Source organism: Cavia porcellus, unplaced genomic scaffold (genome assembly GCF_034190915.1).
Source record: "Cavia porcellus strain 051 isolate PalLab524CR breed Dunkin Hartley unplaced genomic scaffold, mCavPor4.1 scaffold_29, whole genome shotgun sequence".
NCBI lineage: Eukaryota > Metazoa > Chordata > Mammalia > Rodentia > Caviidae > Cavia > Cavia porcellus.
In genome coordinates, this window is record NW_026947512.1 from 31,167,172 (window position 1) to 31,193,639 (window position 26,468).

At 30.3% G+C, this 26,468-nt stretch overlaps 1 protein-coding gene across 1 annotated transcript; it reads right to left on the minus strand.

The window, feature by feature from the left end:
• Positions 1–2,905: 2,905 nt before the first annotated feature.
• On the minus strand, positions 2,906–26,468 carry Rgs18 (regulator of G protein signaling 18). The gene is made up of 5 exons (XM_003474862.3): positions 26,142–26,468; positions 25,596–25,697; positions 24,527–24,588; positions 7,896–8,062; positions 2,906–6,241 (listed from the first exon to the last, which is right to left on the minus strand). Exons 1-5 carry the CDS (start codon positions 26,258–26,260, stop codon positions 5,984–5,986), a joined length of 708 nt encoding a protein of 235 aa, XP_003474910.2. The 5' UTR covers positions 26,261–26,468; the 3' UTR covers positions 2,906–5,983.

Below are 26,468 nucleotides of genomic sequence, written 5' to 3' on the forward strand. Positions count from 1 at the left end.
GGAAAGGGATAAAAATGAGGCTGGAAAATCCCATTCTCCTTGTGGTTCAGTACTTAGAAATTGACCCTTTTCCTGTGATAATATCTTACATTGAAAGATAATTGTTTGCCAGACACTCTTCTAAATTTTTAAGATATATTGCATATATTTACTCATGACTTTTACAGAAATTGAAAAAGAGTAAATATTTTTATAGTGTTTTTCATTGTTGAAGTACAAAAAGATTAACGTTTTCTTTTAAAATTCAAAATGCTAGTAAGTTATAACAGTAGGATAATATACTGAACAGATGTTATATACTCAAACAGTTGTTAATGTAGTTTTGTTAGGATTATTAGAAAAAGAAATAGAACAGAAAAACCAAGAAGAGATGAAAACATGAATTTTACTTAGCTAGCACTGTTGTTTTGCTATGGAGAGCTGCCCTGGAGCACACAATCTAGGAGAAAACTAATTCAAAGTAACTTCTGTGCAGCAGTGTTACGTCCTGCTGCCCAACTTGTCAATGAATTGAGCAAGCAGACACAGAAGAAGAAGAAAAAGGGTGAAATGTTGTAATGATTGTGAAAATTAAATCAGGCTCGCCAGCTACCAGTTTTGCAATCTCCATTCTATTTAACAACAACAAAAAGAAGATAGTATATGAAAAACATTTCACTTTGATTTTATTCAGTGACATTATTGCATTTTGACCTCATGGAAAATTGTATAACCAAATTCACATGAGAGGGAGCTTTACTTCTTTCCAAACTGGATTTTGGCCCTAGCAACAGAAATCTGGGCAAAATCCTCTCTATTCTCTAAGGGATGATTTTGAGGTAGCCATAACTCACCCTTTGACTGACGTCCCTCACCCTGCCTCTGCTTCCAAGTATTCAGTGTCTCCTCAACACACTTCTTCCACTAAGGCAGAAATGGCAAAGGCCAATAAATAGCTATAAAGTCAGGTTTGTTTAAAGGATGAAGATGGCAGTACAAAGAGAGGAAGCTGTAGCAGGGAAGAGGAGATATAAGAAGCTAAATACTCAAGATTCAATGCAAAAGGAAGAGATCTAGAAGCAGGGAATATCTTGCAAAATGCTTATTTCATCCACTATAGAAATTCAGATGAACAGAAAAGGAAGATCATGTCCCTGAATTGATATTTTGCAGAACCCATCCTACAATTTTAAGAAACTTTTTCATACCCATTAGGTGGAAGAAAGTATACTTTCTTCATTAAGAAATATAGACAATTTTTAGTCACTCTGATTTGAAAAGAATAGCATAGCTGGACAACTTTGATAGAGACACTAATTCTGTCACTTTTATGAAAATAATTTGATTTTAAGACAAATAAGAAATACATCACCAGAAATCTGCCACATTTTTGTGAATAAGAATGTAATTTCAATGTTACATACATAGGTAAACGTTTGAAATTGGGACATAGCCCACAAAGAAATGTGTTTTGATTATTAAGGATAAAAAATGATAATATAAATTTGTGAAATGCAAAGATAAAGTCAGCATATATATAAAACTGACTTAGAACTACTTGATTAGTAGACGTGTACAGAGAACTATGTTATGGTTGATAAATTTAGCATCAATAAACATTTTCTAAAGTCAATGAATGTATTAATGGGGTAATATAAAGAATTGATAATTATGAGTTTGAGATTATCTACAGAATTGTTTCTTGATGTCTATTAGAAAAGTATATTAGTACACATCCTCATAAAAAGCCTTTGTTGTGATTGTTGAGCCATTTCCTATAATAATTGCTTTTCTAGTGCTGAAGTTAGTTTTAAAAGCTTGAATTATGAATATTTCATATTATACTATTTTCATATTCCATAGGAATGCTTTATGCAAATTAACTTTCTCATAGCTTCACACTGACCTTTACTTCATAGAGGGGAATTAAATTGTAAAAGGAATCTGGTAAGCAAAATCCCTTTCCAACAATAGGCAATGTATTAATTATTATAATCGTCCTGCTAATCTGTTTGGAAACTCTGTTTCTCTACTATTTTTATCTTTTTAAAATAAAAAATACATGTTTTTTCTAGATATTTAGGGTAGCTTTGTTTCTTATATGGAAGCAAAAATGTAGGATTTTCAGTTATTTACAGAATTGAAATATTTGTTTCTTAATGTGTTTCACAAAAGTTAAGAAGTCCAAGAATAATTTTTAATTTGTTAATATGTATATGAATAATACAGAATTCTTATATCCTCAAAATACTAAAAGCTAGTTAGAGTAGGTACTCTTTAAGAAATTAGCTGTATCACTATCTTAACTAACTTGTGTATAAATATATTTGTTTCTTTTTCCCTTTCTTCCTTTCCCCTTTGCCCATCAAAATTTGCCTTTTCTTTTGAATAGTTTCTTCCAAATACACAAAATCTATTGTACATTTTTGATCTTATTTACTTGTTCCATTTCTCATACTAATGAGACAATACAATTTGAAAACATGTATTTTTTGCATCTAATTAAAAATTATAAACTTTTCTGCTTTACTTAAGGATATTTTAGTTTATAAGTGTGTGAGGGTTTCTGAAAGCAATCTGACTTCAGGTGGGGTGTTTTCTGATCATAAAATCTCAATTTACAAATGTCTCAAATCTGACCTTATGATGAGTGGTAGCACAAATTCCTTGTATGCTAAAGAAGAAGGAGAACAATCTTTAGGCTTTCCACGCATCATTCATTTTAAATTCACATTACATTTAATTTTCAAAACTTCAAAATCATATTGCATAGACTTTTCTTCCTTTATCTAAACATCCTGATTCAATTTTCGTATATATTTTATACAAAGATGAAATTTTATTGATAAACTTTAAAGTACATGAAATCATCCATACACATGAGCAAAGACTTTCAATTAATCTAAAATAAAAGAAAAACTATTGGTTCTTTCAGAAATTTTAGTTTTAATGTAAATAAAAGAAAATATAACTTACAAAGTAATGAAACTGTAAAGCTTGAGTTGCTGTAAAACAAAATATAAGAAAGTTTAATAAAGTTTTAGTATATTTATGATGTCTATTGCATACACTGTGTTAAGATCTGCTTGTGCTGCAGGAAAGAATAAAATTCAAGAAACCTGCAGGTTGTCTAATTCAAGTTTCAGGTAATGAAGTAAATTTCCCTTTCAGAACAGTGTCATGCTTTGAACAGGAAATTTCAACTCTTACAAATCTTCTCTTACACAAATACAGCTGTATGTTCTGTATATGTAACAAAAGAAAAGAAAAGAAATTCCACAAATCAACTTCCTGCAATTGATATATAACTATATAGAGCGAATTGCATAAATTATATATATTTATATATTTTCTCTTTGCTTCATTGCTTATCTTCTTGATTTTTTTCTGGTATATTCTCTTTAGGATTTACCTCAAATACATTATCATTTCTCATTTTTGAGATTGTACTGGTTTTTTTTTTCATGATTCTACTGTTCTCACAGTGATACTATGTATGTTACTTTAAAAATTAATAGTTTTATTTTTTCAGATAATATACAGTTTTTCAAATTTAGATTTTCTGACTAAACTAATTCTGACATTTAGTGTTTGAATGTTAAAGTTTTAAGTAGATTTTAAAAATAGTTTAGGAAATAAATGTAAGTATCCATTCTGGTTTGAAAGAATAGAATTTTTTAAACAATTTATGCTCTTCATGTATTTTTACTTGTCATTAACTGATTGTAAAACTAATTATGGTTACTCTTTGATATGTCTATGATATGGTACTTTAGAAAAAATTGTGTGATATTAAAGTAGAAATTGTGGATCAGATTATCATAATTTAAATTTTCCCATAATGCATGCTTTTTGTCCAGAATCTATATATTGTTTTTATTGAAAATGCATGATTTTGAAATTCAGTGTCACTCATGTGCTTTATGGTTATCTTAAATATGACTTTGACATGTTTCAATAGCTTGTTGAAAAATGTTTTTGTGATAATATACCTTAGACTCTAGATATAAATTTTCTGACTCTATATTTTAAAATCATGGAGCTCCTTAGGTTACTACCAAATTTCATAATACTTTTGTAATTCAGCATGAAAAACGAAAATAAAATAATTTTTCCTCTGGAAGACATGGGCCATGTTTGGAATAAACACAATCAAGAACATTTGCATTATTAGAGATGAAGCTAATATTTGTTTCACATTTTTTAAAACACAGGAATTATTTTATAGCTCTATAATTGCTGTTATCAGTTATTTTCAGTCTACTTTCTAATAAATATTCTGAAAAAATCTAATGTTTGTGTTGTCACCTGGAACATTTGCCTCATGATTACTTTCATTGAAAGATAATTAGTGATATTGTATGTCAGAATCAACACAATCTAACCCACTACCATGAAAATTTTTGCAGTTATTTTATTATAGTTTTAAATTTGGAAGACTTTGGAAAGTATTACAAATGGAAAGTTTGTTTTATATGTGTCTATCTATTTAATGTATATTACCAGGTCAATCCTTCTATAGTCAGTGCATTATTTTTGTGATGAGACCAGAAAGGATGTATCAAGTTTTAATTCAATTTATAAAACACATTTTATGAAACTAGATTGCCACAGAAGAGTATACATTCTGGATAAAGAAAAATTTAATGACTTTCTTAGTTGATCTTAAAAATATATGATACTTTGTTTTTATATTGACAACCGTATAAAGAATTAAGCTTATATTAAAATAAGTGACACAATATCTCAATTAATACTATCTCAATACTGTCCCATAAAAATTATTTGATTATAATAGGGATAATAATAATTAAAAAAAGGTTTCACTGATCAATTAAACTTAACAGTATGAATAATTAATTTTAAATTATTATTTTAGAGGATCTAATTTTTCATTCTATATTTAAATTTAAATGATAACATTTACTAAAGACAAATATGTAGGATCTTTAAATCTAGATATTTACAGACTGTGTAATATAGATTTAAAATTAAATATTTATATAAAATGAACACATACATGAATATTAATATAATCTGGTTGAATAACAGTATTAGCTGAGAATTATAAGGAGAATATAATCAGTGGAATAGTATATTGTGAATATGAATGAGTGTGGCAGATGTCTGAATTTCCAGGACCTTAAATTCCTTTCTACTTTAACTCCTGTCATTTCTAAATTCTCCCCCAAGTTTAATAGTCAAAACATGAGACCCATTTTTTCCCGGCAAAATTGGTCTCATAATTTGAAGCTGGTTGCTTATTATTTCAATAGCAACCTCATTTAGCAGGTGAGAACAATTAGTCCCAACCTGGAGTTACACACAACCTGATTGTGTAACCATGAGACATGCTTACATGTACCTGGACAAGTCCATAATCATTTAGGAATGAGCTGATGTTCATTTATAAATGTAAGTTATATTTAAATTGGAAATTCCTATAAATATGTGTGTCTGTAAAAGTTCCCTTTGCTAGTTTAATAGTAAACGTGACATATTTATATTCTTGAGCCAGGATTAGTACCAACGTCCATCTTTCCATTTTAAGAACTGGATCAAATCTACATTATTATCAAGAGAAAGACTGTATTTATTATTAGGGAAAATGCTGTGTGAACACATGCATATCTAACTACTGTTGTTTACATCTATAAAAAATTATCCATACTAGATAGGTGGTCAAACTTATGGTGTTTTGCAAAAACCTAAATTTTACTTCACAATCTTATAAAACATTCAACTTTGAGGCTTACTTACTGCTTTTTAACTAATAGATGAATTTTCCAATTATGATCAGAAAGATATCAAGTGAAAAGTTTTTAAGTTACAGAATATATTGGAAGATACAGTATGTATTTTCTATACAAAAACTTGGTTTACATTTTTAAATCATTTCACGTTATATTTCACTTTTAAAAATGTAATCATTTCTTAACATAAATGTGTTACATCATAAGAAAATGCACAAATTTACCATAAAACTTAGAAAACTCAACCTGACTTATAACCAGATGGCAACATCAGATTTTACATCTTGGAATTCATTATAGGTAAATGAGCGTGATCGTCTTCTAAGATTTGTTGGTCTCTTAGGTCTTCCTTCTATCAAGTTTAAATAGATGTCGGATTTCAGGAAACGGGTATAACTGTCTTGTTCCATGAGCTGATACACTCTACTTTGTGCAGCATCGAAACTCTGGAGTGTGGGATGATCCATACCCTTAGTAATGATTTCTTTGGTGTGGAAATCAAGGTTAACCTGTACAGAAACACACACAGTTAATTATTTAAGCAGTCATCTTTGAGAACACTGTTCAGGATGGATACAATGTTATGTTTTAGGTACAGGTGCTTAGATGGCTGTGTAGCTTTTTTTCCTAGGGTTGAGGAATCCAGTGATTTATTCTGGATTGACAGATCACTTGGCTCCCCTCTCTCTATGCTTCTGGTCCTTCTCATGCTCAAAAACAGCTGGATGTTGCAGTGGAATGTGCCATACGGTCCACTGGGTGAGTTCATTTATTTTCAAAGTAGAAACATTTAAAATTATTGAAATTATGGAAAATAGTGAGTGTAGGTTATATTGTGTGGATTTCAAGACAAGGCGTTGGTTAATTCCAGCACTTATCTCATTATGTTATGATGTACTCCTACATGCAAATATGTGCTAAAATTTGAATGTCTTTAAAAGGTAACAAAACATTTAATGCTTTTTATCATAGCATTGCTGGTATTGCTGCTTCTGATGGTGGTTTGCTTTCAGAAAGAGTCGTTCATTTCCTCTGGGTAGCACAATACAGCTTGATGCTTTTTATAAAGATATCTTTAAAGTGGGCACTGGGGACGATGGACTACTGCAATGAAAAGCAACAGATCAAAACATATGAAAGCAAGGAAAATGATCATAATTTTTGTGGAACAATTATCCACAGAGATAATGCTACTTTATCAACAGTCTTAAAGCTTAGGTCATAAATGCTCCCCATGCACCATACTTTAAGAGCGTGATTGCCAGTCTCAATGCTACTGGAAGGTGATGGAGTCTTTAGGGGGGCTCTAGTGGAAGGAAATTAAATCTTAGGGGCATGTCCTTAAAAGGGTTTTGGGGACCCGATCCCTTCCTTCTCTTTTTCTTTTTGCTTACAGCTTATGAGGTAAGCAATTTCTTCTGCCATGTACTTTTACTGTGCTGTACTGATTTTTCTACAAGCCTGAAGCAAAAAGGCCAAGTGTCCGTGGAGTGAGAAATGAAACCAGGAACCAGAATAAGCTTTTCCTCTTCTAGGTTGATTTATCTCAGGTACTTGTCATAGAAAGGTAATACATACAGTATTAATTTATAGTCAAACAAAACTGTTACTAGTGACAGACCTTCAATCTTGCTGCCTAAATGAAACCTGTAATTGAAACAAGATACTGAAATTGTTTTTTCACTTGAACCATTGCTTAGTTTCCATTATTTCCATTATTTCTCCACTATGAAATTTTCTCTTATCCTATGCTACAGCAGAGAAATAACTCTGTGGAAAAAGTTTGCATAGATAGACAGCATAATTATTAAATGAGACAACTTTGTATTAAAATGGCACATGTCAACCATGTCTCAATTTCTCTAGAATTCATTACTTAGAGAAATGGTTTTCATGTAGGGTGACTTTTGTAAAAATGATTAATATGATTAATATTTTCTTTTAATCTAGATGAAAATAATTCTAAGGAGTAACTTCAATTATATATTTTCTTCCATTATAATATTTTATATCATGTTTTATATAAAAATCTATATGAATAATGTTTTCTTTAATGAAGTCTTATACTTTATGATAGACTATGTGGGGGGAGCATTCTGATAAAAATTTTCTCTCAAAAAGTTTTCATATACTTATTAATTTTTCTAATCATCTTTATTGTACCTCTTGTGGAGCATCATTCTGTATAAATTTCTCATATATTGCTTTTGCTTTAAGGATAATTTGTTGAGGTTCCTTGTTTTTCTTGAAATCTTCACAGGCTATCCAAAATTCAATGTTTTCCTCACTGAATTCTGTTTTAAGAAATTTGGTAAAAGCATCCAGTCCATCTACCAAAAAAAAAAAAAAAAAAGTAGAAAGTATCAATGATGAAAGTATACTACTCGATATCAAAGCGTAACTATGAATCTTAACAGAAAACTATGAATTTTCTCTCATTACTTAGGCAGCACACATCTTCAGAGCAATCCTGAGGGCCCTCTTACAAGCTAACTCTAACGTCATAACTATGAAAGATAAGCATAAATCTTTCCGAAGTAAGGCTAGAATCCTTCGGTCTAAATCCTCACTTTTAAGAGTTAAGTGGGACTTCTATTATGAATTTCAATTCGTGTATCTTTTATTCACCAGCCTTCCAGCGTATGAGGGGTTGTTCAACAGACTCAGAAGATTATTTTCTTTGGATATCATCCTGCCCCTTTCTAGACAAATTCCCTGAACAAAGGGTCTTTCTTTCCAGAGTTTCCATAGTCTTATTTGCCCAGGTACTCCCTCCTTGGTAAGCATACACATGGTCCTGAGTGTGGGCAGGGCATAAGTTTGCAGACTGGAGGGTCTTTTCAAATGTCATTGACCTGTCACAGTGTGGAGATAAACCATGGATGAGAAGAGAAAGCAGAATAGGTAGAATTACAAACCATTTGTGTACTTTAAATTCAAATATGTTCCATGTGGTTTACAGAGTGTATTTGTCAAACTAAAAAGATACGATATATATTTTAAAGAGTTGCTAGACTGATCTATATTTCTTAACTATTTACACACATAGTATGATATTTGCTTTTATTCTGAACCCCATAAATCATAGAGGCAGGTATAAAGCCCTGTGGAAGACTACTTGGACTCAAATTCATGTTTCTCTTGATATATTTGGTCTTATGTTTATTGCTTTTTCTTTTTGTGCTTCATTTTCTCAATATTTAAAAATAACATAATAATCATTTCTACCTTTAGGGCTACATAGAAAACTAAATATGCTAAGGTTTGTAAATTATAGAGAATAGTAACTAACACATAGTAACTATAATGATTTTGGTGGTGGTGGTCGTGATGGTGATAATGTGATGATGACAAGGACATTCTTGGTGATTGTGAGCTATTTAAATCTCAGCAATATGAAGTTTACAATGCTCAAAAAAGGAGTTTACTTTGTATTCAAACTGTAAGTCAGTCTAACTTTAAATTAGCATTCATTCAATTGTTTTTGATATTCTACAATTTTTTGATTCATGGACATTTTTAAATTAATCTTTACAGGCCAGGGATTCAGCACAGCATTGCAAGTGCCTTACTGGCAAGCACAAGGTTGTAAATTCAATCCCCAGTACAATAAATAAATGAATAAATAAAGTTAAATTTTAGTTTAAGAAAATGATAGTTTCACATGTACGTATAGTAAATAGCAGAGAGATCTCATGTATACCCTTTATTCAGTTTCTACCAATGTAATAACTTGCAAAACTATAGTAAAATGTGACAACTGCGATATAGATATTAATGCTATGAGACATAAAACATTATAAGGACACCTCATTTGGCCCTTGTAGACATTCACACATTTCTCCCATATTCAACTCCTTTTAAGCCCTGAGAATTACTGATCTGTCTTCTCTCATTATAATTTTGTCAATTTAAGAAGGTTTTGTGAGTTAAGTAGTATAGACTATATTTTTAGAATGTCTTTTTGGTAGCATGATTCTCTGGAAATTGTTTGCTTCCCCTTATCATTGTATTTAATTCCTTGCTAGGGGTGTTCTACCACTGTTTAAATGTTTCTCTAACAAAAGAACATATTGATTATTTATAGCATGTTGTTGGTTCTGTTGTTTTGTTAGAAATAACCCTACTATAAAAATTTATGTGTGGTTTTTAAAAATGTAAACATAAGCCTTCATTTCTTTGATATAGTCCTAAGAAAGGAATTGTTTTATTTCTGTAGTAATTGTAACTGGATTGAAAGAACATGTATGTTTCTTACGGACATTCAAAAAAATTATCTCAGAGCAAATCACATTTGTGTTTGATTTAAATAATGCTTAGCAACCTTTTTTTACAATTAGTCTCTCTCTTTATTCAGGATCTTTTTTTTTTGCAGTCATAGCTAAATTATTACACAGGGAAATCTCACAACTCCCACCTGGATTTCTCACTGACCCTTCCTTTTACAAATTCTAATCCTTGTGGAGTCTAGGGTACTATCTTCAAGTTCTCATTATTTGACCACTTCTCAGTGCAGTCTGTGTTGTTTATCTGCTCTATTCTCCGTTATATGTTGAGTTCTGCAGGATTTAGCTCTTTATATTCTCTTCTATTCTATTTTTTCTAGTTTTCCCTTCTCTTCTCTATCCTCCTGTCTCATTTCAATGCTTTTTTTCCTGAAATTATTTCCTACTGCCTACTGTAATTTATGCATATTGTTGGCATCTGCAAAGAAAATGACATTATGAATAAATAAGAACAATAAAATTTCTCTGTATTAAATATTGATATTAAGAAAATTCAAAAAATGATCAAAAGAAAAAAATTGCCATTCGATTTCAAATATTTCTCTGACTACCAAACTATCTCTTCTTACAAATATAAAGGTTTCAATTAAGTTTTCTGTGCTTGGTATTTTAATTTCCTTATTTACCATACTAAAATGTGGTTTCCATTTAACATTTCACTTACATGACTTTTGCCAAGATGACTTATATTATATTTAGTGAATATTTTTTCTTCAGTCCATATGTTACTTCTCTCCACAACCACCACCAGGATAAAAATTAGTCTGAAATTCTTTTTTATAAAACCTACACTGCTGAGTTTCCTCTTTTACCTCTGCTGTTGCTTCTTTTCATCATCCCCTTAAATACCCTTTCCTGGAAAATAATGTCAAATATAATCAATATATTGATGGCTCTTGAAAGTCACACCCACCCTCTTTCCTGAGCTCAAAAATTTAGATGGACAAGTATGTGGTTTATATTTCCATTTTTCATCAAAATACTTAGGTCATATTTGGAGTCATCACTTTCAGTTCAAACATTTTCTGTATATAAGGGTTGATTAAAACTACAATGTATATGATTAAATTAAAAACATAGTAAAAGATACACTGTCCTTAATCCTCTTCAAAGCAAACCCTCACTTTGAATACACTTATTCCATCATTCCTTCCATTTTCTGAAGCAGTTATGGAAGTCTTGTTTCATAAATGCTTTGATGAGTTGTGATGAAGACTATGGTGCATGCTGCTGCCAATTGCTATACAGTGGAAAAGCAGGCTCATAAAAAACATTAAGGTAAGTCCTCCGCAACACATTTCACTGGATCTCACACTGTGCGTCTTCTGGTCCTACTCTAGAGTCAAAATGGCCCTGAAAGGTCAATGATTTGAATTGATTCAGGCAGACAGAGCAGCAAAAATTAAAGAAATGTCATGTATTAAATTAAAAATTAAAGAAATTTCATGTATTATAATCTGCCTTTTTTTTCATTATATGAAATCTATAACTGCTTTAATCATGTCAGAGTGATCTCTTACATAGATTATTGTAAGAAATTCCTAATCATAACTCTGGTTCCAGGTTTCCCTTGATTTTTCCCTCCATCATCCAGTTTATCAGAGTTTTGCTAGTAACACGTTTCTGTAGGAAATTTCATGATTCTTCACTGTTTACAAATTACCCCTCTGCTCACTTTCATCACTTCATCACAGAGATCACCTCTGCGAGCATAGAGAAATCCTCCTGCTTCCATGCATATGCCGCATTTCTGTATCACCTAGCTCTAGCTCCGTGGGAAATGCTTTACAATTTCCTAAGCCAACTTCATCTATCTGATTTCTTCAGTTTTTCACATTTAAATTTCAGGTCATCTTGTTTGGAAAAACTTCATCATTCCTTGAAGAACAAATTGAGTGCCCTTTATATATAACTTTCTAGTGTCCTGAAGTTTTTACTGTGCCTTCCTTTTGTCCCCTTTGCTACATTAGGAGAGTCATGAGATTAAAGTCTGTCTAATTTTCCACCAAATCTCCAATCCTTAGCGTGAAGAAATCACTAAATAATTACTTATAAAAATAATATATAATGGAATCAATAAAAATCTAAAATTTTAGTAAAAACACAAACTTTGAATAAAAATGAAAATTACACAAGTGTTTCAGGAAGTATTTTATATTTTAAATGAACTATCAGACCTATAATATGTACAATAGAAATTGATCATTGTGTCAGCATAAAAAGCAAACCAAAATCTCTTCTAATTGTAATAATGTACAAATATATATAATTAAACTATATCAGATTATTTAAAGAAATAAATTTTTCCCCAAACTTGATATCACAAAACATTTAATAATATTATAATTTTATACTTGGCAAGCAAATTTTTTATTATGATTTGACTTCTTCAGATATAAAAAAAGAGAAATAACTATCAGTGACAGTTTTATATCTTAATTTATATTACTAAGCTGGAATTCAGCCTCAAGAGTTATGTGTGTGTGAAGTATACTAAGCATTGAGTCTTTCCTGGCATGCTAGCAAGACGAATCATCAATTCTCAGAGCCTATGAGTTTGACATCAGCTCACATGCACTTCAGAAAGGCCAACAATCCTTACTGAAGGAACACTGCTCCTTCGGGATATCACTGTGTGTTCCTATGCACGTTCCACATTTTAAAGTACATTCTTCATCTTGATCAACCATTTCTCTATATATGTTTTGCTGTATGCTGAGCTCCCTGCTGAACAACGTATTAATTTATTGAAAAAGTGTTTATTGTATGCTATGTTGCAGACACTGTTCTAGAATAACAACAATTCTAAAGGTAGACAAATTCCCTAATTCGACACTTGATCTATAGAATCTTACCTTAAATGCAAAAAAAAAAAATTACTATTTAAACTTATAAAAGAGGAGTACCATGACAAGGAAAACAAAATCAGATTCACCCTCTGATCATAAATAGCTATGACATTGGACAAAAATAAATAATAGATACAATAAAATGATATATACAATTCCATTTATACCGATGATGATATTTAATATAAGTGGACTAAATACTCCATTAAAAATCACATTATCAGGATTAATTAAAATTAAAAGCAGGCTATATACTACCTAGAAGAAACTTAGATCAAAAAGATGAATAAAAGGAGAAAAAGACAGAGGTTAAGTATAACAAAGCTGAATCAAACATCTAATGTGGACAGATAAAATAATTTCAAAATAAAACATATTTCAATTTTATAATTATAAAAGTCAATAATTACTAGTATATAGCAATTCCCTCCTTTTTCTTCCTCTTTCACTCTCTATCTATTTATATATATTTAAAACATTAGACTAGAACTTCAAAATATGTGAAGAAACATAATAGAAGTAACATACAAAAATTTACCATTATAGGTGCAGATTGTAATTCAGCTCACTCATTAATTGATAAAATAAGTAGGCAGAATATCAGTGACAATATATAAAATATGGACAACATTTTTAGCTAAATCAATCTAATTGACAATTGTGCAGCACTCAACACATTTTTTTTCAAAGGCAGAAGAACATTTGCCAAAGATAAGCTACATTTTAGAACATAAAATACTATTTACTTTAAAAATTTGATACTTAAAGACTATGATTTTTAAAACTTTATACTCACAACAAAACTAAAAGCATTTAGAAACAAAGCAAAGGTTATCAAAGAACTAAAAAGTGAAATTTAAAATTATTTACTATTAAATTACAGAAGTATAGTCATTAAAATATGTGGCATATTGTTTCACTGGTGTTTACATTGGGTGAAAAGTTATATTAGTAAAAGAAAAGTGTCACAAAAATACAGATCTAAGTTTCTACCTAAAAGAGTTTGAGAAACATGAACAAATAGAATTCACATTAAATAGAAAGCAAAAACAAGAATAATAAAAATAGAACTCTGTGTCACAAAAAATAACCACAAAGAAAATTAACAAAGTCAAAGTTGGTTCTTTGAAAGCGTTAGTAAGATCCTTAAAAGCCTATATTATACCACCAAGAAAATCAGGAGTACTACCACAGATTTTACAGATATTACATGAATACTAAATGAATTTTCTGAATGACTTTATGCTAAAATACATAACAAAAGAGAATTACAATAAATTATAACACCTACTCAAACTAGTACTGAAAGAAGTTTAGCAATCTAATAGTATGTCAACTAATAAGTAGATTATGTTTTAAAAATTCCTTCAAAAATAAAGAATAGTATAACATTTAGGCCTAGATTTGATGAGTTCTATTGATTTTAAAAATAATTTTAATCTTTTATAGTTTCTTCTAGAAAATGGAGAAATAAATGATTCTTTCCACTTCATTTTGTGAATCTAAGATAATCATAAAACCCAAATCTGACAATTGTGTTATTTCCTCTTCACTCAAATAAAATAAAGAACAGCAATGAAGTAGAAGGAAAAAACAAAACAAAACAAAACAAAAAACCTCCTTTGTACCAATACTTGTCATGAAAACATGTGTAAAGGTTCTGAGAAAATATTAACTCTAGCAATTTGTAAAAAGAGGAATCAAATATTCTAGCAGTAGGACTAAAAGCAATTCTGAAGCAAAAAAAAATTACAACTTTTTCTGGCACACAGTTTATTTTTATGTATATTTCCATTTCTTATATTCACTACTTTGTAGGGCTCTTCTTCATGTTGGGATATATATATATATATATATATATATATATATATATATATATAAAATCAAGAAGAATGAATCTCTTTTGGTACAATAATGACAATAATCAAAATGTTTATTTTTTTACAGCTTTTAAAATTGTAAGAGTTTTTATTCCATATTACATAATTTAATTTGTTTTCAACACATGCCTAAGTATATTCTTATATAAATGGAGATTCTGAGTTTTGGATAAATATAATTTCCTTGATCTTCCCTTTCAAAAAATTTATGGAAGTTTATTCACTCAAGAAGAGCATATTTCTTGTGATGGACAGAATGATAACCCTAAATCATATAACCTGTGCATACTTTATATGTAAAAGAAGTTGGCATATGTGACAATGTCTAAGGATCTTAAGATAAGAAGATTATTCCAGTAGAGCAAACCCAATCACAAGTCCAGTGATGCCACAGGAGAAAGCCTTGACATTGTGTTGCTGCCTTTGAAAAGCAGGAAAAAGAGAATCATGAGTGGGGTGAATTCTAGAAGTTGAGGTTGACCCTACATTTGCATCTAGCAAGAGTAAAGCAACTAATATATTGTAAAATTCTGAAGAATTTAATTCTGTGAGTGACAAGAAGAAAGGCATTCTCCCTTAGACCCTCCAGAAAAGATGACAACATGCTAACATTTTGATTTTATTCTGATAGTTGGCATGGTGGGCTCCTGACTACAAAACTTCTAGATAATAAATGTGTGTTTCAATCAGTAAAGTTTTGGTTATCTCTTCTAGCAGCCAAACAAAATTAATACAGTTGTCAAATTGCACTTTCTGTATTATAATTTGTTTCTCCTGTAAATAACATTAGTTCTATTTGCCAAGAAGCATCATTTTTTATGTTGTAAGCAATCTTTTAAATATAATAAAGTTCAATTATTTTAACGTGTAAAAAGTGGCAGTTAGAAAAAAAGATGCGCAGCAACCAGGTGTCTCTAAGCATTAGTGTATGGATGTCTCTGACCACTACCAGGACATAAGTTTCTTCTGCCTCATTGCCACTTTCATTAGTTTTTGCTAGGCAAGCACAGATTCTGCTGCTGCTTCTTTTCTTCAGTAAAGTGACTTATTAACTACAGACTTCAAGTGTATAGGTCACTTTACCAGATGTTAGTGAAGAAACTAGCTAGAAGAAGAAGGATCAGACTGAACAAGAGTTGAGAAGGGCATCTTACGGCTACAAGCAACTTGCAGAATTTATCCAAAGCTGTTAGATGCAGGTAAAATTTCAGTTGCAGCACAACCACCTTATAGAGGTGGTTCCTGAATGAGTCAGCAAGTTCTGACCATTAACACGCATCAAATGTGATCAGTGTAAAGATATTTATTACCTTTCTTATTTCTCAAGCTCAGTTAGTGTATTATTTTCAAGATTTATTTCTCACATGAACAGTGTGCTTTTTCTCAGAATGTAAAAGGAAAACATAAATGTCAATGATTCTTTGAAGCATTTTGATACATAGCAGATTTCCTGCAAATACCTAAAAACATATAGGTTTTTCAGTGTAAAGTTAATGGTCTATTTCTAGTTTTAGTGTTTTTAAACCCAAATAGCTGCCAAAGTGAACAATAGGGAGTCAGACAAGCTGTTTTTACTATGGTTTATTAGCAATAAGTACCCATAATAATCTTTACTAGTTGTGTTCTTACTTGATTTTCTTCCCATGATTCTTTTTATCACATGCATGTCAGTGCTTGGATTTAAAAAAGTTAAAAAGCAGTTCGTGTTGTGACTGTTATCCAAGAGAGAGTACATTCTTTTAATTTTTAAAATTTAATTTCATTTTTTCAAGATGTTAGATTAAACTGGGCTTTTGTGCTGATAGTTTTAAGTAGGCTAAATAACCATCAGGTGGCTATGGATTGGCACTAGCTTTAAAACGTCTTTTTAAAAATTGATCTATCTTTAAATATGTTTTATTGTCTAGACAGTTTGGCTTTACTATTTTTTTTTTTTTTTTGTCTCTACTGTTCTGTAATAGTTCCTGCAGGAAATTGGAAACTAAGGCAAAACTTGCTTTTAAACTTCTACATTGACTTTAGTAGAATTTGAATGTTGGGCGTGTTTAGGTCTATGAAAGAAAAAGCACAGCAGAAACAGCCAGTTCTGCACCAACTGGCTTGATCCAAATTTTCCCTGGATGAATATTTGTTGTGATAAAAAAGTAGCTTTTTAGCACCTTCTTACTTCCTCTTTCAAATTTCTAAAGTATTTTCTCTTTTTCTCCAGAATTAATATCAATTCTTTGTTGGATTATATTTCAAACACACACACACACACACACACACACAAACTCTTAATTTATTTCTAATAACTTTTCAGAATTGATAGTTTCTTTGTATTTTTCTAATAGAATTCAAAAATTTCTTACTGAAGGGTCAGTATGTTGTTGCATTATTTGATAAATGCTACAAGCTAGACTTTTGTTGAGAATTTCTTGGCTAGATATTAGGAGGAAAGAGCAACAAGATTATGAGAATATTTTCTGATAACACAAATTTAAAAATCCATGAAGTATTCATATGAAAAGTTGCCCCCTGCTATATTAAAAGTGTTTCACTGGAGGTTATTACTCCACATGTTTATTCCATAAGAAGAAGAATTTTAGCTTGTTCTTAGAGAGACCTGCTATTATTCAAATAAAAATTGAAGGAAAGTTAATCTGTTATATTTTAATAAGGAAATAGAAGACAAATATTTGCATATTTAGTTTACAAAGTTATACTGGCCCTAGTCAAAGAGGAAATTTTAATTTCAATTTATTTTATCCCTACTCATGTATAAACATAGATTGAACAAATTATAATACCAAACTATTCCTAATGTGAAGTAATTATATGTGATGATTTAAGAAAAATATAGTCATTACATTTTCTCTTAATAGATCTGTTATAATAAAACATTTTGTAAATACTTAAAAGTAATTGTCCCTAATCCACACAACTGAAAATTGTTAGCTATTAAGAATTTTTTTCTTTTACTTATTTATGAATCATCTTTATGAACTTGAGGACTTTGTTACATGCAAGCATGAAATAGAATTAAGAATAATAGTTAAAATATTGAGAATCTGCTAAGGTCTTAGACCATTGCTATTTCTTTTTTTTTTTTTTTTTTTTGGTAAAACTGTTTATTTTGTGCATCAGCTCTATTGAGTACAGTACGTTTTGCTGTATTAGTGTTTATAGACAAATAAATTGATGTTAAGACACAACTTGCTAAACATCTTACATCTGGTGAAATGACTGAACCTAGATTTATCTTGTTTAAAATTGTAAGACTTTTATCACTAAACTTGCATGAAGTAAAGCAAAGATTTACTGTTGAAGAAGTGAGAGGCATATGTGTACCGAGGGCTGAGGAAGGATAATTTCAAGGTTACTTAATCTGCTTGGAGCAGCAGAAGAAAATTGGCTTGCAAGGAATTCCAGTAGAAGTCTTTCATATCATAGCTCAAAAATTGTATCAAATATAGTTCCTTAACAGTTCCCAAATCAGGACTGTCAAGTCTGCACTAGCTATTGTTCTCTGGAATATTATGCAAAAATCTTTTGTTAGCCAGGTTAGTCTTTAATGTGACAAAATGAAGTCAGAGTATTAATATCAAGAAAAGTATTGTACATGCTAAGAACATTCATAATGTATGAACAAGAATAAATTTCGATGGCATAATATGAAAATATTGGTGAAAAAATAAATATTAGTTCAGGAAATAATGATAAATGAAAAAGAGTTTTGTTTATTTAACATTTTAAGCAAATTGCTTTTCAAAAGGTAATGTGCAATGTTGTGCAAGTTTATCCCACTGCACTCATTACTTCCTGTTTCTCTTACTCATTTTGGGCAACCGCATTAAGTCAGGGCACAATAGAGTTATTTCTCACAGAGGCAGTGACTTACTATACAGCTCTTCAGAAATCAGCAGTGGCGAATACAGTTGCCAAAAGTGCTTGATAAAACCAGGGATTAGAATTCACACTGAGAGAGGCTGGCTCAATGTGTCATATAAACATAAAATGCTTGTAATTGCATGTTTCTAAATTGAAAGTCTGGCATCTGTTGGAGTATTTTTCTGATGCCAAGAAACCAAATGAAACAAAAAGTCAAGAAACTTTGAAGCTGGAAACCCAAGTACAGTACAATGTCCTATGTACTGGATCAATTTGTTAGGCTTTATAGCTCTGATTTGATACGGATGCAGGATTTCTTTGAAATAATGACTTATTTTTAGGACTTATTTTGCTTTCAATTTAGGGTGGATTTTATTTATTTATGTCCTTAAAAAAGAAAGTGTTTGCTACTGATCAACATGCATCAGAAATCTAACTTGAAGAACACTAGAACCCTTTATCATACAGAGAACTGTTAACTGGTTAACTGTAATTGGCAAGCAAGACATGAAAACTCACAAAGTGAAAAGTATAGGGGGGAACTTGTTTCCTTCCCTAAAAATGAAGTATACATTTCCTTAAAGGCCTTCCCCAAAGATAGTAACAAGTGTCTGCATTGTGTTCAATCAAGACACTACCCTAACATATTGTGAATTGTTCTCAGAAAAATATTTGTGAAAATCACAATTCAAAGTGCAGAAAGTCCAACTCAAACGTCTTTAATAAATTTTGTTAATTTGTAAAAAAATTGTAATTATTTGCAATTACTGGCAAAAAGAATCCATGAACAAGCATAAAAATTATATAAAAGTGCAAAGATTTTCTTATTGATAAAGACTCCTTTCATAGGCAATGATACTTTCTTTCAAGTCCTCAACAATCACCTCTCTGAAAGAGAAAATCTATCTATGCATCTGTCACTTTCTCATATTTTAGATATGCTCCTACAAAGGTCTGCAAAACTTCTGATAAGGCTTGCCATCAACTAAAAAAAGTTCAAACTGCATTTTGCTACCTTCTCATACATCTTATCCTTGCCTTCTATTTCTCATCTATAAGAAGAAACATGTTACTAATGTGGCAATGATATCTAGGGATCTTTGGTTCATTGTTTTTGTTGCTTATTCTTTTATCTTCAAATTCTACACAATCCACATACAGTAATTCAGAAATTTCATCAATCTCCCTTCTACAGTGTTTCTTTTTTTATTAAGTTCATTGGTATATTTTAGGTACACGTAATGATCAGTTCATCATAGGAAACTTATACCTGTACATACTTCTTTCTCATGGGAAGTTTTTATATTTTAAGAGTTTTAAGGGTAGTCCATTCATAGCATTCCAACTTTCCATCTACGATTTAGCTTTTCACTAGACAAAACGTCTCCCAAAAATATGTCATCAGTTTGATTTTTAAATATTTTTGTTTATTATTGTCTGCCTCAATGAACATGAATTGCATACTTTTACCAATTTTATAGAATTTTTTTATTTGTTTCATCATTTTCATGTTATTTTCTCTGATCAGGAATTAGCTTTTCTTTTGTCTGTTGAATTCTTGCATGCATCTGTTTAATATTTCTTTAGAGGTTTTCTAAAGTCTACATGATATATTTCAAATTCTAGCATTTTAAAAGCTAGTTAATTATTTTAAAAGTTATATATTAGCAATATTATTTTATTTTCACAGATGTCTTACATGGAGCCATGTACATATGTGTATCTATACAAGTATATATAATATTTTTCTTACATCAACTTATGCAGAATATGCAGTGATAACATTTATGAAGTCACTCAGAAACTGACAAATATTAAGTCTGAAATTGATCATATATGGCAATACAGTTTGATACTAGCTCTTAATATATTAGTACTATATTTTGTCAAAAGAACTTGGGATATTAATGTATACATATAATTTTAAATTTTGGATTTTTATAATTTATTTTGTGACTTCCAACAAAGATACTGACAAATGAGAATTTTAGAAAATATATTTTAATAGCTACGTAGAAATAAGTGAAGCAAAAAGATATTGCTGAATTCATTGTGTTAAAACTCACTCACTGTATAACATATTTGAGTTCATTTTTCAAACATTTTACTTTAGAACAGATTTAGATTCATAGGTGTGAAGATAGTACAGAGATCCCATAAATCTTACATTCATTTCTCCTTGTTATTAGTATTCTACATTGTGATGCTGCATATACTATATTCTATTCTGATATGTATCATTAACTAAAGTTTGTTCTATACTTATTAAAGTTTATTTCTCTAAATGCATTAAATTCAGTGAATGAAATTTGAATAAAATTGCAGAATTGTTAAAACACCTCCCTGAATACTTTTGTTTCTGTGGAATACAACAAAATCCCATTATTTTCTCTTTTGGTTTCACGACTCTTATCTTCCTAAATTTATTCTCCCTTTTGCAAATTTTGTTTCTCAATAAAGAATTACCGCATTTTTAATTTCCTAAGTAAAATGAATTGCTTAAAACCTCATGCTTATATTGCTGTTTGCTTATACTTTCCTTTTCTCTTTATGGAGCTACTGGACTTTGATTAATTCCCTAAAACATAAGGTAAGAACTTTCTATTCTGTGGTTTTATTACTAAAGTTGCTAAAAATCAGTTTTTAGTGGGTTTTAATATTGTCTTTTTTCATCAAGTGAAATATATGTGTGTGTGTGTGTGTGTGTGTGTGTGTATGTACACATATATATGAAATTTCATTTAACCATTGCAACTATTAGCATTTTATGTGATTATTTTAAGTTTTATAATTTAATATTACAATTAGCCTTACTATGAAAATAATTAATTCAATAAAATAAGTAACATGATTTCTCAAGCACTTTGAGAAACTTCCAACAAAGTTATTATTCATGTTTTAAGTGTTGATTTTGTTATTCACATAACTTCATTTTGATTTAAATTGCTAATAGTTTACAGCTCTTTAATATTTCTCTGAGCAGGGGAAAAGAGTATAGCATTTAATTTTGTCCATTTGATTTTAAAGTCTGGTAAAGAAAAATTACAAAATGTCAGATAAAGGTTTTTTTGGTAGAATTAATGACTTTGCTAAATTATTTTTTCCTTTACGAAGTGAGTATATGATAGAATTGTTGTATCCCAATGCATGAAGGTAATAAATCCAGTTCACATATGGAGTTCAATAGAAATTTTAACCCTCAAGTCCATTACTATGCAGCTAAAGTATACTGGAAATTGAAAAGGGTTTTTAAACTTGTTAGTAGTTATTAGTTTTCCTTGTAGCAGTAGTTATTGGCATTTGTGTAGTAGCTAACATTTATTGGTTTCTTATTCATCATCTCATTTAATCCTGACAGAAATCCATTTCTGTTGCAACTAAAAGCATTATCTTTATTTACAGCTGAGGAAACGGAAAGTCTGAATGATTAGGGGGCTTAAGTAAGATTTTACAACTGTTTATGTTGTAGGAGAAAATAAGCACTAAAATCTCAAAGGAATTCTAGAATACTTTTTCCTTGAAACAAATCTATTTTCACTTTGTGAGCACTTAATATTTTCTAGATTACATGCTAGATGTGGTGATGCCAAAAAATCTTATTTTCTTTAATATATAGTGATGTTGCAAAAAAAGTAATTCTACCTTTTGTAACCTTTCTCTTTGTTCTTGTTGATAAAGATAGTAAACAATGGTCTAACAAATGCTGCATATGGAAGAATATTAAAACAAATCAAATTTTGGTGGCATAAATTATAGAGAAAAGTTCATGCAGGTTGTTTTAAGTAACTTATTAAGACCTTAACTAGGACTGAAATGAAACAGTGGCAGCAGGAGAGTGAGAATAACCATAATAGCCAATTCAGAATAGCCAGAATATGCAGTCAAGCTAGATTTCCATTAGTCAATGAATGGATAAGCAAATTATTGTACATAATGAAAATTAAATATCATGTGGCAATAAATCAAAATAGAATCCTGTTAGCTGCAGCAATATGGATGGGGTAGAAGGACATAATGTCAATTTTGGCACAAACACATATATTACATGATCTTACTCATGTAGAAACTAAATAAATTCATCTGTTAGAATTAGAAATTAGAATATTGTTTATCAGAGAAAAAGATGTGTAGAAAGAACAAAAGAGTAAATAATTCAGTGCAAAACTATAAGGGGCAGAATAAATTCTAAGTTTTTTTTAGCACAGCAAGGTGACTATAGCTAATAATAAAATTTATTGCATATTTTAAAAGTTAGAAGAAGGATTGTGAATGGTCCCAACACCGAGCAATAATAACTGATATTATTATAGTCTAATTACATTGATTTGACATTATATATTTGACATGTGTCAGGATAACACTGTGTAACAATTATGTAAAATATATATTTATCAATAAAATAGTGAAAACGCAAAACTAAAATGACACATATTATCAAGAATTATATCATTGACATATATTGTCAAGAATTTCCATCAGAAAACATTTAGAGCAAGTGAGGAAAAATGTGTAATTGAGGAAAGCTATTTAAAGTTCTCTTCCTCAAGACAAGACGTGGTAGAACTAGGATAAATTGAGGAGGGAGGTGTGTTGTGCTGTACTTTTATCAATATGGCTTCCTTTCTTATCACTACTTTCCATTCTTATTTATTGAACCATATCTAAATTTCAAATCTGATTTAACTCCCTATATTCCCTTTTCTTTGAGTCAATATTGCAATTCAGGGGCAGACACTTATCACACTGGAAAAGAAAATATTTTCAGAGACAATCTGCAGAAAGAGTTTTTATGTGTATAAGTTCAGGAAAATAGGAATCACCAACAATGTATAAAAAGTTAAACAATAAAAGAGTAGAAAATACAGAAAATGAGGACAGACAAGAAAAGTTGGTATTTTATTAAATGAAGGAAAGTATTTCAGGCTGAATTACAAGGGCTTCATTTCCAGCTTCTCTGGCATCAGAATCACTTCTCCCAGCAGGCAGCTTAGCATGTGAAAGCCACTGGCCATCGCTATGTGCAGATGTTAGGTAGCTGCCTTGCCTCATCTTGGAATAGTCCTGGGAAGAGGTTGATACTCTCTTGTTTCAGACAAACAGTTTGTTAAAAAAAATAGGAACAATTCGTGGTGAAAAAAAAAAAAATGTGTGCTTGTGGAAACTGAAAAGTTGCTTTTCAGCTGATCAGTTTGTGCCAGCATGGAAAATAATAAGCCATATGGTTTCCAATTGCTTACTCAGTACAAATTGTCAACTTTCCTACTTGAAAGAAATTGTGAACTTAATAAAGACAAAAATATTTGCTCTCTCGCTACCTGTACAAATTGACTAAGTCATCAGTCCAGACAGTCTGCCTTCTAACCAGTCTGTATGTACTGTGTGTTGGTCAAATAGAGACTCAACTTTGTCCTTCTCCTCCTTTTAGTATACAAAGTTCTGCCTTAATTATAGACCAGATTCTAAATATTCCTACAAAATTCTGCTTTAAAACTAGGTGACCAATACAAAGTACAGATTGACAAATTGTAAAACTTCTACCAAACCTATTTTCTTGAAGTTTCTGTAGATGTCCACAAAGGAATTATTTTCCATTTTTTGATAGTTTAGCGATGAAAATAATACAGGTCACTTGCTAATCATAGATGAAATAGAAAATCTTTTAAAATTCAGAACAGTTAAACATTTGGAAATTACTGTGATACAAAGAAATAATAAGCATTTCATTAATAATGAGAAAATTTTACAAATATTTTCCATTAGCTATTGTATTATCTTAGTTACATCATTTGGTCTAAAGCTCAGATTATTGTAAACAACCTTATAAAAATTTTAACTGTTTTGTATAATTATCCGCATTCTTTTTTACAGTGTCCATTAAGAAAAAAATATTTGTCTAAAATATCACTAACCTCTATGGGAAAGCAGTTTGTCAAATGATTCACCCCATTTCATTGCTTCTTCGGGAGAGACACTGTTCAAGAGACAAAATGTTTTATAATAGAGTCTGCGGAAAGTCTGTTTATGAATCGGTTCAAACATGTGCTAAGTTACTGCTCTTTTCTGTTAAATTGAACAAGGTTTTTAAAATTTTTATATCATGAAAGTCATATTTAAGTTAGAAATTTAAAAAGCATTGGTCAGTTTTCTTTTAAAATTTGCCTACTAAACAGTGTATTAATATTATGAATTTTCTCATGGGTATAATTTTTTAAGAAAGGGAAAATAATTACAGATTAAGTTAGATGTCACTTAAGTTAACCCTAAAAAGGTCAACTATTTTAAATTCAGTAATCATGAAAACCTAAACTTAAAAAAAATATCTTTTGGTCAAACATTTTTCCTGCAATTTCCTTGAACCTCTAACCACAATATGCTACAATTTTTTTTTAAACAGATACAGTTAAGTTTGACTAATAAAGTTGCAAAGGGATAAAAATATATATAACATAATTTTAAAAATTCAACAAATACTTTAGGGATGTTGATAATGTAAAAAGTTGAACTTTTTACTCAATCCTTAGTTGGTACATTCAAAATTAAAAGATTTGCATTAGAATAGTTTAGGAAGCTAAGCGTATTCTATTTTTTGAATTAAATGCTAAAACTACAAAATGTTATTTATTTCTGCATTATTATACTTCATGTATTTTTTCAAACTCTTGAGGAAAGAGATGGTTAGCTCTTTTCTATGACATTTCATTGTGAAAAAATGAATATTATATGTTTATATGAAGCAAAATACAGTGTTCAAAGTGAACTTGTATCTATTTTAAATAATGCATTTAAATGTTCATATATTATTCAATTTAAGCTATTAGTTTTTAAGTTTTACATTTAGTCCTACTTTCTCAAAATGAGATTTCTTTCTTTATATCACTGCATAAATTCCAATACAATATAAATTTATAATTTCCTATATCTTTAATATTTAATTACAGAATTAGCAAATCCTCCCCCTGAACACCAAAAATTATTCACCTTGTTTCTTTGGCCAAGGGACCAGTACTGCTCGAGTGAGCTTCTTCATGTAATTCAGCTTTCTGTAGGAGAAGACTTAGCCTGTTCCTTTTATCCTTAGCTCTGTAAAAGACAGCAGTAGCTTTAGAAAAAAATTATATGACACGTAAAATTGCTTCTTCTGCCTACAAAATGAGTCAGACATTGTTAAATACCCGCCCACACAACCCCACACACATGCACAAACATTTTAAAATCATTTAAATGTTATGTTTGCAAATGAATTAGGAGAGCGTATGTTTAACATGTTCTTCTGTGCTTCAGGACAAATAAATACTTGAGGCTATATTTCAGCCAAGATTACTGTAGTTCTTTTGTGTGGGTAAAATTGCTACACTTTTTAAAAGTGAGAGCACTTTAGACGTGAGTTGTTTACTCCTAATAAATTTTGAGAGGTTATTTTTCAATTGCAGTTCAGCCTTGTATTTCAAAAGTAACTGCTAACAAATAATTCAATATCAATCATGTTTTAAAAAGCATAAATGGATTAAAAATTTAGAATTTTACCTGATTTTGACTTCTTTACTTGTTTCTTCTTTTCCTGTACAATGCATTAGCTTGAAGAAAGTCTTTTCTTTTGATTCACACATATTTAAATGAGAAAAGAAAACTAATGATGTTTCCATTTTCTCCCTCCAAAATAAAGAAATATCTAATCTATTACATTGTTCTCTAGTTCATGGGTTAATGCTATACCATACTTATACAAGGTAGAAGAAAGAGCTGTCTCAACTCTATCAGCAAAGTGCATGCGTGCACACAGACATACACACACACACATACACACACGTCAAGAGCTTTGTTTCTGTCCGTGCAAAAATGTAGAACTGAGGA